The 16890-nt window shown below is 43.4% G+C and overlaps 1 protein-coding gene across 1 annotated transcript; it reads right to left on the bottom strand.

Annotated features, from left to right (window-relative positions):
* Positions 1 to 507: 507 nt before the first annotated feature.
* On the bottom strand, positions 508 to 15405 carry LOC115106538 (ubiquinone biosynthesis O-methyltransferase, mitochondrial-like). Its single transcript, XM_029629378.2, has 6 exons — positions 15141 to 15405; positions 7120 to 7257; positions 5300 to 5399; positions 2570 to 2821; positions 1519 to 1678; positions 508 to 1194 (listed from the first exon to the last, which is right to left on the bottom strand). Exons 1-6 carry the CDS (start codon positions 15311 to 15313, stop codon positions 998 to 1000), a joined length of 1020 nt encoding a protein of 339 aa, XP_029485238.1. The 5' UTR covers positions 15314 to 15405; the 3' UTR covers positions 508 to 997.
* Between the last annotated feature and the right edge of the window lie 1485 nt (positions 15406 to 16890).

Raw genomic sequence — 16890 nt, 5'->3', positions numbered from 1 at the left:
GAAACCGTATTAATTGATCAGTTTATGATCGCTTCCTACCGATTCACTTTTTCTTTAAATATATATATATTCAATAAGAAGGCTTATACATCAAAAATGCTTACTGCAAGAAGAGCGCGCACTCCAGCGGCTTCGTAGTCGAGCGCTCATGTCACTGGAGGTAGACTAGTGTACTGGACAAATTGTAGACATGTTCATCCTGTTCAAACCTGGTCTGCTCAATTTATGGCAGAGGAATCTTATGCTGCTTAAGTATGTGACTGAAAACCATCCCATGACTGTTAGACTATAGCCTACATCGACTATAGCCTACATCGACCCATTATCAATAGTTTGGGCATAGAATGAACAGCTTTTAAATGCAATTTGTTAGAAGCCAGTTGGGCATGACTAGAATAACATTTGTGTCATGAAATGTGTGGACAGAAAATCTAAAGAATGTTCTAATATAAAAAGCCCTCTACTGAGATCCTGAAAATCAGCAAAAAACTTACAACGAACAACACATCACTGATTTGGACTATATTTTCACACTGTTGAAATGACACTAGAGAGGAATAATCATCAGATCAGAGAATCTTAAAGGAAACTATTTCATTTCCTAATGGAGGATATTAATAAGCATGTCAAGACAAACAATATCCACACAATGGATTTTGATGAACAGACACATTGTGACTCTACTTGAAGAAAACATCTTGCTCAATAGTAAATCAGAGACCTGAGATGTCAACCATGGTGATGAACACTTCTACCATAACAGATGGCATTGTAATGACAAGCCTCGAAAGCTTAAACAGTTCACACAATTCAGAGGGACTCATTAAGCTTGAACTCACAGAACAATCATGGCCTGGCTGAAAGAAAACATCATGTACTTGTATCAAGCACTGAACTATAACTTTCAATAGCTTTGTTTTTGTTAGGTCCATTGCCTTTCCTTTCAGAGATCAGAAGATCTGTGCTGCAGCTGACCACTCTCTCTTCCATGGTCAAGTCAGTTGTACCAGCGTCTGGCCTTAGCTTGGGCAACTATCACGGTGGGGTCTTCGGGGTCGTCCTCGTCGGGGTTCGGTTCCTCCTCGAGTTTGACCGCGTGCAGGGCGTAGTTGATGCTGGTGCTCTCTGTCCAGCTCCAGGCCCGTGACAGAGGGTTATACAGCATCCCTCGGATAGACTCCACATGGAAACCATCTGGGACGGAGTAGAGAGAGAGGAATTGGTCAGACAGAGAAAGAGAGGGATAGGGAAAGAATGGGTGAGAAAGAGAGGATGAGAAATAAGAGAATGGGACAATTGAAAAGACAGAAAGCGAGCGAATGGATTAGAGAAAGAGAGCGAGAGAGAGGGTCTCACACACACACAACCACGTATTGGAAAGTGAGAACGAAAGAATGAGCCAAACAAAGACACCAGTTTGCCTTCAAAAAGAGGCACCAGCACAATAGTAAAAGACCAAAAGGGACAGTAGAAAGAGCGAAGAAGAGCAGCATGTGAAGGAAGAGCAGGCAGACTCACTGGACTCCAGCAGGCGCTCCAGCTCCACGGGGGTGACAAACTTATCCCAGTCATGGGTTCCGCTGGGCACGATGCGTAGCACCTCCTCTGCTGCCACGATGGCCAGGGCGTACGACAGCTGGGTCTTGTTGATGGTGGTGATGAAGAGAGAGCCTCCTGGCTGCACACAGTAGGGAGACCGTTACAACCCAGGGTTGTGTTCATTAGGCACCAGACCAGGAGACTTCCTGGACTGGTACCTGGTCCAATAAGAAATGCTAATTTTCCTTTTCTTTTTTTGTTGAATTTTTACCCCCCCTTTTCTCCCCAATTTCGTATCCAATTATTAGTAGTTACTATCTTTTGTCTCATCGCTACAACTCCCGTACGGGCTCGGGAGAGGCGAATGTCGAAAGTCATGCATCCCCCGAAACACAACCCAACAGAGCCGCACTGCTTCTTAACACAGCGCTCATCCAACCCGGAAGCCAGCCGCACCAATGTGTCGGAGGAAACACCGTGCACCTGGCGACCTTGGTTAGTGCGCACTGCGCCTGGCCTGCCACAGGAGTCGCTAGTGCGCGATGAGACAAGGATATCCAGACCGGCTAAACCCTCCCTAACCCGGACGACGCTAGGCCAATTGTGCATCGCCCCATGGACATCCCGGTCGCGGCCGGCTGCGACAGAGCCTGGGCGCGAACCCAGTCTCTGGTGGCACACCTAGCACTCCGATGCAGTGCCCTAGACCACTGCGCCACCTGGGAGGCCCTCATTTTCCTTTTCTGTTGCAAAAATGTTTTTGTTGTTGTTGTTGTTGTTGTTGTGTACACTAATGAATGTGACCCAACAGATGTGTGTTGCTTCGGATGGCTCTATTGTTGTCAATTGAGTGGCAGCGACACAAGTTTGACAGATACGAATTCAATAGAAAAAAAACACTGGAAGATCAGGTAAAGGGGACCGTCGATAGTACAAATCACTCACATACCACAGAAAACACGGATAACTCAATGAAGTGACTGTTCTCTCAGAAAAAACAGTCACATCACACGCGAGTCACATGACCCACCTTGAGCACCTGGTTGCAGCAGAGTGTGAAGGTTTCCAGGTCAGCCAGATGTTCTACCACCTCAGAGGCCACCACCGCATCAAACTGACCCGCTCCCTTCCCCCCCTTCTCAGAGAGCTCCTCCAGAGTGATGGCACGGTAGCGCACATTGCCACGCAGGTCTGGATCATGCCAGGCATGTACCTCCGCTGTCCCAATACTGTCTGCCACCGGGTCAATGCCTAGCACATCTGCCCCCAGTCTACCCAAGGGCTGGGAGGTTGGGAGAGAGGGAGGGTAGAGAAAGTGAGTTTATACATACAGTGCCTTCAGAAACTTTTCACACATTTTGTTACAAGGTGGGATTAAAATTGATTTCATTGTCACACAGTGCCCCGTTAAGTGGAATGAAAATTATACTTTCCATAAACATTTTTAAATTGTAACACACTAATATATCTTGATTAAATAAGTATTAAAACCCCCTGTTAGAATCACTTTTGGCAGAGATTACAGCTGTGAGTGGTTTTGTGTAAGTCTTTAGGAGATTTGCATACCGGGATTGGGCAAATATTTGCCCATTCTTTTTAAAATGATTCAAGCTCTGTCAAGTTGGTTGTTGATTATTGCTAGACAGCGATTTTCATGTCTTGCCTTTGATTTTCAAGCTGATTTAAGTCAAAACTGTAACTAGGCCACTCAGGAAAATTCTATGTCATCTTGGTAAGCAACTCCAGTGTATATTTTGCCTTGTGTTTTAGGTTATGGTCCTGCTGAAAGGTACATGTGTCTCCCAGTGTCTGGTGGAAAGCAGACTGAACCAGGATTTTCCTCTACGATTTTGCCTGTGCTTAGGTCTATTCCATTTCTTTTCATCCTGAATAACTCCCTAGTCTTCGCCAATGACAAGCATACCCATAACACGATGCAGCCACCACCATGCTTGAAAATATGAAGAGTGGTACTCAGTGATGTGTTTGCCCCAAACATAATACTTTGTATTCTGGACAAAAAGTACATTTCTTTGCCACTTCTGCTACTCCTCTTCCTCACTCTCTTTTTTTGCAGTATTTTAGTGCCTTATTGCAAACAGGATGCAATATTTTTATTCTGTACAGGCTTCCTTCTTTTCACTCCGTCATTGAGGTTAGTAGTGTGGAGTAACTACAATGTTGTTGATCCATCCTCAGTTGTCACCTATCACAGCCATTAAAATCATTGGCCTCATGGTGAAATCCCTGAACAGTTTTCTTCCTCTCTGGCAACTGAGTTAGGAAGGACACCTGCATCTTTGTAGTGACTGGGTGTATTGATACACCATCCAAAGTGTAATTAATAACTTCACCATGCTCAAAGGGATATTCAGTGTCTGCTTTTTAAAATTTTATTTACACCCTTCTACCAATGGGTGCTCTTCTTTGCGAGTTATTGGTTATCCTCCCTGGTCTCTGTGGTTGAATCTGTGCTTGAAATTCACATCTCAACTGAGGGACCTTACAGATAATTGTGTGTGTGGGGTACAGAGGATGGGGTAGTCAGTCAAAAACCATGTTAAACACTATTATTGCGCACAGAGAGAGTCTGAGAATTATGTGACTTGTTATGCACATTTTTACTCCTGTACTTATTTAGTTGCCATAAAAGACGTTTCAACTTTACATTTTTAATACATTTGTAAAAAATGAAAACTAAATTCATGATGGGGTATTGTGTGTAGATCAGTGACACAATCTCAATTGAATCCATTTTTAAAATTCAAGCTGTACACAACAACATTTTTGAAAAAGTCAAAGGATGTGAATACTTTCTGAAGGCACTAATTGGATTCCAGAGTAAAATGATGAATACTTGGCCCTTAAAAGAACACTGTCCGTCTATAGAGCGACATGATAGAATGAAGCCACGGCAGAGAGAGCGAAAGTGAGTTCATGCATATGGATTCTACAATAGAATTACGAACGCCTGACCCTTGAAAGAACACTGACAGTCTATTTAGTGAGTGAAGTGCTGGAAGGAAGGTAGAGGGGGAGGGAGAGGTGGCCGGTGGGGATTGGGAGGAATTTCGATAGAGAATTTGAGGAGAGTTGATGAAAGTCCCTGAGACGCAGCACCACCTTCTGGCTAAATGTGTGTATGGCGTTGGCACGCGTGTTCACAGCGTAGTGCTGCCTGCTCACCCGCAGCCAATCGCCATCCTTCCACAGCTGATCTCTTCTGAAGGGAATTTCCCTAACGACACGATTCTCTGAGACAGACTCATACAGCCTAAAGTCTAACAGACTGTGTGTGTGTGTTTCTCACTCTGTCTGTATGTGTCTGTGATAGAGAGCTATATCAGACCTGAAGTTGTCTCCTCCAATCAAACTGCTGGTGTGTGTTCACTTCAAATAAGAGAAAGGAAACAAATGCAATCCTTTGTAGATGTGAAGTTGTCAAAAAACTAACAAACACAAACAAACGACGAACTGTCCTTTCCACCAAACCCTGACCAGTCAAATTGAAAAGAAATGTGAATTTAGTTGACATTTAAACATATTATTAGCAACTGGTAGAGCAAGTAGAGCAAGGAAAAGGCTTGCAATCACAAGCAAAATTGTACTGTACAGGCTACATTCAAAGTGAAGCTAAATCTGATTTGATAGCTTGCAATTCAAACAATTGGAATTTCCAAGCAGGCGTATAGGGATAGGAGTCTGTCCACAGCAGCATCAGACTTCATATCTATCTCGTTCTTACACACACACATTTTACCTCAGTGAGCAGCCCACCGCCACAGCCTACGTCCAGTATTCTGAGCCCTGCCAGGGGTTTCCCCGGCTGCCGCCCGCCATGTACGTTCAACAGATTATCCCTGAAATAGAGATCAGAGGTCACACTATGAAAACACACAACCACTCTGTCCACCCCATCCCCAGAGGCATACAGTGCATTCAGAAAGTATTCAGACCCCTTGACTTCTTCCACATTTTGTTACTTTACAGCTTTATTCTGAACTTGATTAAATGTTACTGATCAAATCTACGCAAAATACCCCATAATGGCAAAGCAAAAACAGGTTCAGAAATGTTTGCAAATGTATTAAAAATTAAGTATTCAGAGGCTTTACTCAGTAGTTTGTTGAAGCAACTTTGGCAGCGATTACAGCCTCAAGACTTCTTGGGTATGATGCTACAAGCTTGGCACACCTGTATTTGGGGAGTTTCTCCCATTCTTCTCTGCAGATGCTCTCAAGCTCTGTCAGGTTGGATGGGTAGCGTCGCTGCACAGTTATTTTCAGGTCTCTCCAGAGATGTTAGATCGGGTTCAAGTTCAAGCTCTTGTGGGCCACTCAAGGACATTCAGAGACTTGTCCCGAAGCCACTCCTGCGTTGTCTTGGCTGTGTGCTTAGGGTCGTTGTCCTGTTGGAAGGTGAACCTTCGCCCCAGTCTGAGGTCCTGAGCGCTCTGGAGCACGTTTTCATCAAGGATCTCTCTGTACTTTGCTCTGTTCATCTTTCCCTTGATCCCGACTAGCCTCCCAGTCCCTGCCGCTGAAAAACATCCCCACAGAATGATGCTTCCACCACGTTTCACCATAGGGACAGTGCCAGGATTCCTCTAGACCTGACCCGTGGCATTCTGACCCAAAGAGTTAAAATCTTGGTTTTACTGAGGAGTGGCATCTGTTTGGCCACTCTACCATAAAGGCCTGATTGGTGGAGTGCTGCAGAGATGGTTGTCCTTCTGGAAGGTTCTCCCATCTCCATAGAGGAACTCTAGAGCTCTGTCAGAGTGACCAGTGGTCACAGAAGGCCAGCATCCTGGAGTCGCCTCTTCGCTGTTGGCGTTGTGTTTTGCGGGTACTATTTAATGAAGCTGCCAGCTGAGGACTTGTGAGGCGTCTGTTTCTCAAACTAGACACTAATGTACTTGTCCTCTGGCTCAGTTGTGCATCGGGGCCTCCCACTCTTTCTATTCTGGTTAGCGCCAGTTTGCGCTGTTCTGTGAAGGGAGCAGTACACATCGTTGTATGAGATCTTAAACTCAAATAAAAAAGTTACGATGCTAACTGTGGCTGCAGTGCATACGCAGTGCATGGGCTTTCTAATCCTACATTTACAAATAACATCTTCCATTGATTAGATATCTCCTGACTTTTGCCACACACACACACAGTGAGGCTCTATAGCCAATCGGTAGCTAATTTCAGCTTTGAATGATTTAGAATTGGCCAACAACAAGCTACACGCGCCACTCTTGTGAAAAGCAAGAGCATTAGCATAATTTAACAAATTGCTCTCTCTCTACGACAGCAGTTGTGTTCAGATCTGTATGGGCTCTCCCGGACAAGTCAGTGCAAATTACACATAACATAGACCCGTAACAATAATATCAGAACCGGCATTATTTCGAATTATGAATCCAGACCTGAGTATTCGGGTACTGGTGGATCCGTGAAGATTTGTAACTGGCTCCGACATAGACTCTACGTCTGAAGTAGCCCCAAGTCACTGGATGATGGTGGCATCTTTAATAATATGCAATGGCGTGAGTAATGGGGGTGAATAAACTATAGGCATACACACACGCACCGTATGAAAGGCACCCTGAGGTCGTTCATTGAGTGGAGGGCTGCGAAGTCTCCCTGCTCGTTCCACCACTTGGTGGCAAGAAGCTGGAACCTCTTCACCTCATTTGGGTCCACAGTGGTCTTGGAGGCGTGGCGAATCCTAAAGACACAAAACAATGGTCATCGGGTACTCAAATAGTGACATGGATTATACATTGAGGACGTCCAAGGTCGTCTCTATTGCAGTCACACAGCGTAGAGCGCACAATGGCTGGGTCATATATTCGTTAGTGCACACACCGGACGCAACAGCAGGATACATTGACTAAGGAGGCAGTGAGGGCGCACTATTTTGGGGGGCTCATGCATTGGAATTATATTGAATTCTGCTTATATCACGCTATACTAAATGAAACATGAAGTTAGAATGCTGAGACAGAGACCTTTAAGTGCTTTTGAAGGGACAGGTAGACTACAGACTACTTTTGCACCAGTCTCCTCTGCACTGTAGCAGCACAATAGACAGTGCCCTACACACTTAAAACAAGGCTATTTTGGTCATGAATCTAGGCTACAAGATAGAGTAATTCACCCATTACAAACAGCCCATGTGAATGTCTTACCAAAATAATGCAACTTTTATGCTGAAAGAAGTGACAGGTAGCGTAGTGGAGATTTCACGCCTCTATCAGCACCATGGGAAGCCCCCTACACGCTACAGAAAGACAGCCCAAAACCTATATTTTCTGAAATGACGCCACTGGCTATGCAACCAAGATTTTACATTTACATTACATTTAAGTCATTTAGCAGACGCTCTTATCCAGAGCGACTTACAAATTGGTGCGTTCACCTTAAGACATCCAGTGGAACAGCCACTTTACAATAGTGCATCTAAATCTTTTAAGGGGGGGGGGGGGGTGAGAAGGATTACTTTATCCTATCCTAGGTATTCCTGAAAGAGGTGGGGTTTCAGGTGTCTCCGGAAGGTGGTGATTGACTCCGCTGTCCTGGCGTCGTGAGGGAGTTTGTTCCACCATTGGGGGGCCAGAGCAGCGAACAGTTTTGACTGGGCTGCGCGGGAACTGTACTTCCTCAGTGGTAGGGAGGCGAGCAGGCCAGAGGTGGATGAACGCAGTGCCCTTGTTTGGGTGTAGGGCCTGATCAGAGCCTGGAGGTACTGAGGTGCCGTTCCCCTCACAGCTCCGTAGGCAAGCACCATGGTCTTGTAGCGGATGCGAGCTTCAACTGGAAGCCAGTGGAGAGAGCGGAGGAGCGGGGTGACGTGAGAGAACTTGGGAAGGTTGAACACCAGATGGGCTGCGGCGTTCTGGATGAGTTGTAGGGGTTTAATTTTAATTTTGATTGAAACCAACCAGCCAGATTGTTTGTTACCTTTTCAGAAGTTGCAGCCTCGGCGATGCTCTGTGGAGCATCTTGAGTAGTCGATCATTCCATTTTCCCCGAAATCTTTCCCCTCAAAATGCCAGTTGGATTAGTTGAACAGTCCTAGCGCTTCTTCCGTGCTGACTGAACGCATTTGTGACAGTGGATGTAGCTGTGGACACTCCACTCATGAGCCCTATGATTTCATTTGGAATATTGCGTGACGTGTGCGGCGTTGTGGGTTTATGGTGCTAAAACACCTTGCCAAGTTCCTCGTCTTTTCCTAGAGTATATTCCATCAGACTGAAAAAGTCCATAATCCCCCCCAACTCTATCATGTCCAATGTCCCCCTCAGTGGTTACTGGTTTAAAGTAAGTCAATGATGTCCACAATCGCCAAAATTCTGTGATCTCTTGCCAGCTGCCTGTCATTAACAAGTGTTGACACCAATATTTCCCATAGCACTTCAAAATGGTTTCTTTTCACAGTGCATTTCAAATGCTCTTTGCTTGATGCGTGCCTAGCAAATCAAATCTGATTTTGTCACATGTTTATCAGATGTTATTGCGGGTGTAGCGAAATACTTGTGTTTCTAGCTCCGACAGTGCAGTCATATCTAACAATTTCACAACACATCTAAAGTAAAGGAATGGAATTAAGAATATATAAATATTTGGGTGAGCAGCGTCAGATCCTTTGGTACTATCAATAGCATGCTTCCAGGCAGAATACCCAGTATGGGTGAAGGCCTTGTCTGCGTTAGCATTGGACCCAACATAGAACTTTCGACATAGGAAACAAAAATGCCCTATCTGCAGTAAACGAGTATTCCAGCCACTCTCTTCCTATGAACCAGTTGCTATTAGATGAATGTTTTTGGACAGAAACCCTGCAGCTAGGGTAGGATTCTAAGCTAACCTGGGCTGGCTACTCTGTTCCAAGATCGTCAGGAACAGTCGGCGGTGGAGGGGCTGTGGAGCCGTTATCCTGGTGGAGCTTGTGGAAGGGTGGGTAAGATCTGCATGCACAGCTAGCTGGAGCTCGACAGCATCATCGCTGCTAGGCTTGGCAGCGGCCTCGATGGTTGACGCTGCCGCTCATCGCTATCCTTCTCCTTTTGGCTTGTTTGGGTACTTTGGCAAAGCCAATTTCTGATATCCAACGTGGCAGATCAGTTGGTTTGAGCTGGCCAAATAGGCGAAGGCTAATAAAAACAACCTTTTAACAGCTAGCTAAGAGGCTAACTAAACTCTATAGTGGTGGAGCGTGAGACAGAGTTGAGTGAAGCAGCTTCAATGGTAAACTTGACCCCGCCCTTACAAATAAAAAATTACAGGTGGAGGCATATCACGTTATTCACTTAGCCTACTACAGATGAGAAGTGCTTTTTATGGAAACCTATGGGGGGTGATAAGAGACATATATAAGCCGATGCAACCGTACTACTGTGTGGCTGTTGCCTAGCATTGAACGTCTGACTGACATGACTAATGTCTGCGTGACGCCTGAGTTGCGTGTTAATGAAAGTCATAATGTGTATAGTTTATATTGATATGAATTAAATCTCAACCATAAATGTTAGAAACGTACACTTTTTCTGTGCAAGCAGACATTCCGACGTAAACACCTTGATCTATAGTGTAGCTTACGGCTTGTGTATTTCCTGTTATTGCTAATGGCCTAGAAAAGATTGTCCAATCTATAGGTAATCTGTCTTTCCTTCATCACCTCATGGCATGGTATGTCATCTTATCTTGCTGTATACAGATCTAAATGTTGTTAGCCAATCAGACTGTTAACAGTTCCCAGTAGCCTACATCAGACAACCAATAAGAGTTGTGTCCATGGCTTTCAGTCGAATAGAGTTCATAGCAGCTATCCTTGGGATGTCCCTACCTCGATCAAGTATAAATGTATAAAATAGTTACATTTAGTGTTAGTTTAGGGTTCAGGGTAAGGACGTCCCAAGGAATCCGGATAGCAGTGACCATTCATAGAGAGACTGGCACGGTATTTGAGAGCTAGGCGGCAACACAGACAAGTGGCAGAAGAGATTTGAGTGCTTCCTTAGAGACGATGAAAAAAAAAATCCTTAATGCAACTGAGGAGTAAGTAGGTTATATTTCAATAGTGATATCATTAGGAAATATTTAGGTCTACTGTGTTAAGGCAAATTTGGTTTATTTGAAAATTATTTTACTTCCCAGGTATTTGCATTTAAATGTACGTATGTATACAATTACTGCCGCTAAGGTTTTAACCGAGTGAAAAACTGGTTGGTATTTTCCCCCATTGTAAGTAAGGTAATGGAGTTAGGCTAGGTTGCTAATGGTTTACATGAACGAGAAGGGATCAACATGGCGTGCAAACTTTCTGTACTCTTTTATTTTCTATGAACAAAGGCTCAGTTTAGTTTAGGTAATATATATATAAATATGGGATGTCACAAATAAATGTGTTAGTGTTAACATTTGTACAAAAGTAGCATTTAACAGTTCGCTAGCTTGATGCAAACCACATTTAGCTTGGCTAAGCGCTAGTTAGCTCTAGCCTAGTTGGATTTAGTCAATGTCAGCTTACATGTTAGTGGTTAATAATGTAATGGTTGTTTGTATTGTTTCCCATAGGCATCCAGTAATTTAGAGTTTTTCGAAATTGACACTGATAGTACAGTGAGTGATATAATGTTAATGTGTAGAGATGTATGGTGACTCCACATTTGGATGAACGGACCAATGGGACTGACATGGGCAAGTCCCTTGACGGGTTCCAGGAATGGTGGGAGGACAATCTGAAGGTAATTATCTTTACACACAACACAGCAGTGTACAGGCCTCCAGAGTATTCACCCTATCGCCTGCTGTATCGAGGGGAGCCGCAGCAGTTTACTGACGTAAACAATGCAATTGTATATAACATTATTGCATATACTGTAGTATAAAAAATGTGTGACTGACTTAGTGTTTTTCTATTGTCGTTTTTGTATAACGTACTTTGTGGTCATTGATACTCCACCTGATGTGGTGGAAGTTGTCGAACCAGATCAGAACGCCTTCGAAGACCACCTTCAGCACGGTCTGGAGGTTTTTGATGTGGAGGTTTTGGCCAGGTAAAAATGATTGTCCGCTGTTCATTTATTTTCTGGCCTTCCAAGAGATATAAGATATGTATTTGTAATAGTATGAAATATAAATTGGATTTATTTATATTATCAATCAAGGTGAGACTGAACATGGATAGGGTGTATGAGGAAAAAGGAGAGCCACCGGAGAAAAATCATGGGGACCAAGTGCCTCGACATCCGGGTGAATGACTTGGCTTGGAAGAAGGACAAAAGGAATGAGAGACCTGGGAAAGCTTGGTACTCCTAGCTGGGGTCACCATCCGTTAAGGTGAATTTAAAAATCTCTGATGATAACTATTTGCATTTGCCGCCTCGTGGTGGGCGGCATCGCCATGCTGTCAGCAGTACTGGCCCAGGGGTTTCTCCAAATAGTCCATCTCTAGGCTAACCACTGGGTCACGTTAAGTAACACCCACTTCCAGTGTACGAAAGACTATCGAGAGTAAATATTAGTTCATCATAGCTGTAGCTCCGCCCAAAGGTGATGTGGAGCAGAGCATGCTGGGCGATCTCTGAGGAGAAGGAAAGAAGTCACTAGAGAAAGTGTGCATCCTTCAGAAATGTGAGTTCATATTTCTTATCATTCATGTGTTGTGGACGCACACCTTTGTTATGCTAATCTACCGCGAGCTAGCAACTGTAAGGTTGCTAACCTTGTTGTTTCTGCCATCTCATTTCAGAGATTTAGCGTTAGCATTTCAGTGTCTCGTCTTATATGCCCTGTGGTTATTTGGATGTATACTGTATACTGATTGTGGGTATTTTGTTAGCAATGAGCCCTGTGGATGGATTATACATTCAAGTTCATGCAGTTGTGTGAGGATGATGGCGCTGCTCAGTACTGCTGTGTAATTGCACTCCTCTGATCATTCATTAGTAAAGTCTCAGCCATGTTGTTAGGTTGTATTGCCCTGTGCAGCAGATAAGCTATAAATAATATGGCTACATATGGTTATGTAATTGGAGGTTGTTTTAAGCCTATAACTGCCATTAACTATTGCATTTAATTTAACCTTTTTTCAGAACCACACAAACTCTTAGTTAACTTAATTGTCAAGCCACACACTGTGCTATTACTGCTCTGTGACTCGGTGTCATTAAACAACCTGAACTGGAATCCTACCGGTCTGTCATCTGTGCCCTTACAAGCATCTGGGAGAGAACACATAATGCTAAGTAAAAACCTAACCCTAAATAATATACAGTCCACCAAGTCCTCAACTACATCCAGGTAGGTACTGTTAAAGTGTATGACTCCAGTGGTCATGACACCGCCCTGGAGTTTCTCTCACAACTCATCTCTCCCTCTTTTCCAGGGCCCATCCCTTACCTCCCTCATCAACCCCACTGACATAAAAAATGAGACCTGTATCCTTTCTTTTCGGTCCGCCATTCACATCATTGCATGTCTAATCAAACATTTAAATTAAATCATTCAATAACTATTTTTACATACCTGATAATCGTTTTAATCTGTGTGTTTGCTTGTTTACGTCTGTCTCCTACCCTGTTCCCTTTACTCTGCTCCTGTTCTCCTGGACCTAGGGGGTCCTGCCTAACACCTAACCACGCTCCAACTTTTCATTACATCAGCTACTGTTATTGTCATTATCTGCTAAGAAAGAGCAAGAAAACTATCATACTTGGCACATAATGTGATTAGCAGATTAGCTAAAAACACTAGCACTGCAAACACTCAGAACAAAGAGGGCAGCAGCGCCTGGACTTTATTGTAAATTGTAACGTATCCCTTGCTGGTATTTGTTAGTTCAACATTGTTGTATTGTAAGACATACTATCTATATATCTATATATGGGTGTACTAATGAGCTATGAGTTTTTTTTAAATCATAGAGGATGAATATTGTTTCAGTGTAGATAAGGGGAGGTCTGTTTAAAATGAAAACATGCCAGTCAGACAAGCCAGTGTATGAATCAAATGTATTTGCATATGAATGGAATGGAAATTTGTCTGACTTTGTGATCTGTAAGGTAAGTAACATCGATGTGTGGGGAGGGGGCATTGAAATGATATTTTTTACCCTGATGCCTGTTAATTCATAAAAAGCACAAGATGGTAAATAACATTAATTGCAATGGTTAGCCTTTGCAAATTAATAGGAATATATTTAGCCTAATTGGTAGCAAATATGACGTGGAGGAAAGTAAGGATCCTAATCAGACTTTTGTTTGTCAAATCCAGATTAAATAAAGGTCTTCATGTGTATCAAATCTGTAGGCGATTGTGAGCTAAATCAATGACAAACAGCTGAAATGTTCAGGCTTCATCATGATCTGTGATCAGAACAGGCTGGGGTGTTTTCGGTTATGTTTGGTTCAAGGATACGCTTAACAACGCAACTGAAATGAATAGCCTGATTCAATGGGATTCTCCTGAATAATAAAATATTTTTATCTGTTAAGCTGTTTGGTCTATGCATAGACCCATATCGATTCTAACTTTTTGGTATTTTGCAGTAAGGCATAGCTCTAAATTGCAGAGCATTTAATAAACCAACATTTTCCTGTGATGTTGAGGCTGAGTAAGACCTATAGGCTAGTAGACTATGCAGAAATAATCGTGGAGTTAATCATTGTTATAGCCTAGATCACTTTATATAGTCTGGACCGTTGCTTTTCCTATGGCTGAGAAAACGTGGTAGCATATGCTTTTTGCTCATCTCTATAACAAGGGTTAGGCCTATATCCTCACATACCCCCTCAATTTGAACCCTGCTTTTAACCATAAGACATCTTCACAGAAATGTATAGCCTAAGGATGGAATGGTGACGGTGACTGTCTCTGTTAATCCGGTAACAGACACAATTCTCAATTGGAATTCCGAGTTGGATGACCGTTCAAAATAGCCCTATTTTAGCAACATCGACCAATTAAACTGTACATGTCACGTGATGTGAACGCGTCGGCAGTTTGACGCTTTAGAAACCAACTTGTCTCCATTGACAGTCCATGTTAATTCATGGCAGTATTTTATGGCACTAGGAAGACGTTTGGGGACTTGGTGAGAGGTATTAGTAGCCTCTCGAGGCTTAATTCTGGCATGGATCACCCCCCATAGAAAGATTTGGCGCAAACTTGTCACTCAATCATTTGAACTTTTTTGCTATTTCTGGGCCATAAAACTAGAATGAGGGGGAACATGCATGGTGGACACACAGAAGCTCAACTAAACAGTCCATACAACACTGGGGAACATTTGGAATAATCAGATTTGCTAACGCGTACAATTATGAATACAACCCTGGGGTATAATAATTAGTGCACACAATAGCAAAACGTTTCGCAACGAAAACTAGTTGCTATTCACGTGGGCCCCTCTCCATTTGCTTTCTAGTCTAGTGATGAAAACCCATGAGGACCCTTCTAAGATGCTCCACAAGGCTGCAAAAAAGACTACCTGGAACGAAACCATTTTCCGTCAGCATGGAGTAAGTTAGAGAAACTGAGTCCATGTGCAATCGCCAAGACCCTCATACCACATCTGCAAACTAAAATGTAAGCGTACCATACCTCACAACCGCGAAACCATTTTGAGAGCGACGCTCAAGAAACTGCTTGTGATGTTTACGCACTGAAGTCCAGCTGACTGCAGTCCGAGCTGAAGTTGTAGTGCCATTCACCGCGCTTGTTAAACAGCGGGTACAAACCCCTAAGATGAACCGTTCAAACTTCTTTGAATACATGTGGTCTGTTTTTTACATGTATGTTTCTGTTCGGTATCGACAGGTCAATGTGACCGTGGTGTACTCATTATCTTACTGTTCGAGTGGAACCACTGCTGTGCACAGACAGTTCCTACTAGCTACTGGTTCCGGGCACAATCTACTCCAGTCCCAAATTATTAATGTATAAAAGCTCAATCAAGCCAACACTATGAGTTCAGTAACATATAAATGATTAAATACAACTGTAACCTAGCCTGTTGTAAAGTAAGGTGGGGGGGGGGGGTGATACATTTTGATGATTGGTGTTGTGTTGAACATATACACAATATATACAAAAGTATGTGGACACCCCTTCAAATGAGTGGATTCGGCTATTTCAGGCACACCCGTTGCTGATCGAGCACACAGCCATGCAATCTCATTTCCAACAGGTAACTTCATCAAATTTCTGCCCTGCTAGAGCTGCTCTGGTCAACTGTAAGTGTTGTTATTATCAACTAGTGATGGGTCGGTCGCGAAGGTGAACGTTGGGAACCGGCTCGAATATCAAGAGACGAATCTATTTATAAACATTTTTAAAAATTAAGATATGAATAATCAAAATATTTAAATGAATATAATTAACTATTTCAAATAACGAAAATAGTAATAAAATAATATAGGCCTAAATGCTCAAGCGCACACATTCGTTCTGACTGTCTGCTCAGACTAACAGCTTCACCTGTTGTTCCTGTCAACCAATGAACCAAAGATGCGTGCCGAGCCAACTCACAGTCACACACTTAGCAGCCGAGGAGAGAGAGGAAGGACAGCTGTGAAATCAACAGCTGGAAAATGAGTCGGAAGTACAGTAGCATTTGGATGCATTTTAATCATGTAGACAATGTTAGAGCACAGTGTAGAATTTGCCCCCAAAAATCTCATATAAAGCCGGTTCTAAGCACAACCTACACCGGTATATGTGAACTGTGCACCCAACTGTGAAGCTAGCTGTAGCGGAGCTTCGAGAAACTAGCGGGCCTGCTTGTGATAGTGGTGGAGCCAGCATCTCCGTACCCACTCAGTCACGTAGGCCTACTCCGCGACCCACAGCAACGCAGTCTTATATGAACCAGTTTATGCCAAACGTCTATGTCTGTAGCAAAACAAGGCCAACGTGATCACATTGCATTGGCTAAAATGATTGTCACCGATTTCCAGCCATTTTCGTGAGTGGAGGACAGATGTTTTAGAAATTATAACAATAGTCTAAATCCAGTGTACACAATTCCAAGCAGGAAATCCTTTCAAAATCACTTATTCCACAACTGTACATGAGCACGCAGACTTCAGTGCGGGAAAGAGTCCAAAAGGTTACTGCAGTTTGCCTTACCACTGAATGCTGTACATCAAGGGTAACCACTTCTTATACATGTCACTTCATTGAAGATTTTTCGATGTCTAGCTGTCTTCTGGACTGCTTTGAGTTCAGCGACAGACACACCTCAGAGAACTTGGCAGAGGAACTGTTGAGAATGGCAAGTAGATGGAAAAGTGATCTGTTGTGTTAGCGACAATGCAGCTAACATAACCAAAGCCATGAAAGCAGCTGTGGA

Source organism: Oncorhynchus nerka, linkage group LG3, assembly GCF_034236695.1.
Source record: "Oncorhynchus nerka isolate Pitt River linkage group LG3, Oner_Uvic_2.0, whole genome shotgun sequence".
Taxonomy (NCBI): domain Eukaryota; kingdom Metazoa; phylum Chordata; class Actinopteri; order Salmoniformes; family Salmonidae; genus Oncorhynchus; species Oncorhynchus nerka.
Note: the sequence above shows the minus strand (reverse complement) of the source record. Positions and strands in the feature narration are given on the sequence as shown.

Excerpts from the sequence above, each read along its gene's own strand:
- LOC115106538 (XM_029629378.2), bottom strand. The coding sequence starts at position 15,313 with ATGTATTCAAAGAAGTTTGAACGGTTCATCTTAGGGGTTTGTACCCGC. Across the intron at positions 1,679-2,569 it reads GCTGCAACCAGGTGCTCAAG|CCAGGAGGCTCTCTCTTCAT; the intron begins GTGGGTCATGTG and ends TACTGTGTGCAG. Across the intron at positions 1,195-1,518 it reads GGAGCGCCTGCTGGAGTCCA|ATGGTTTCCATGTGGAGTCT; the intron begins GTGAGTCTGCCT and ends ACTCCGTCCCAG.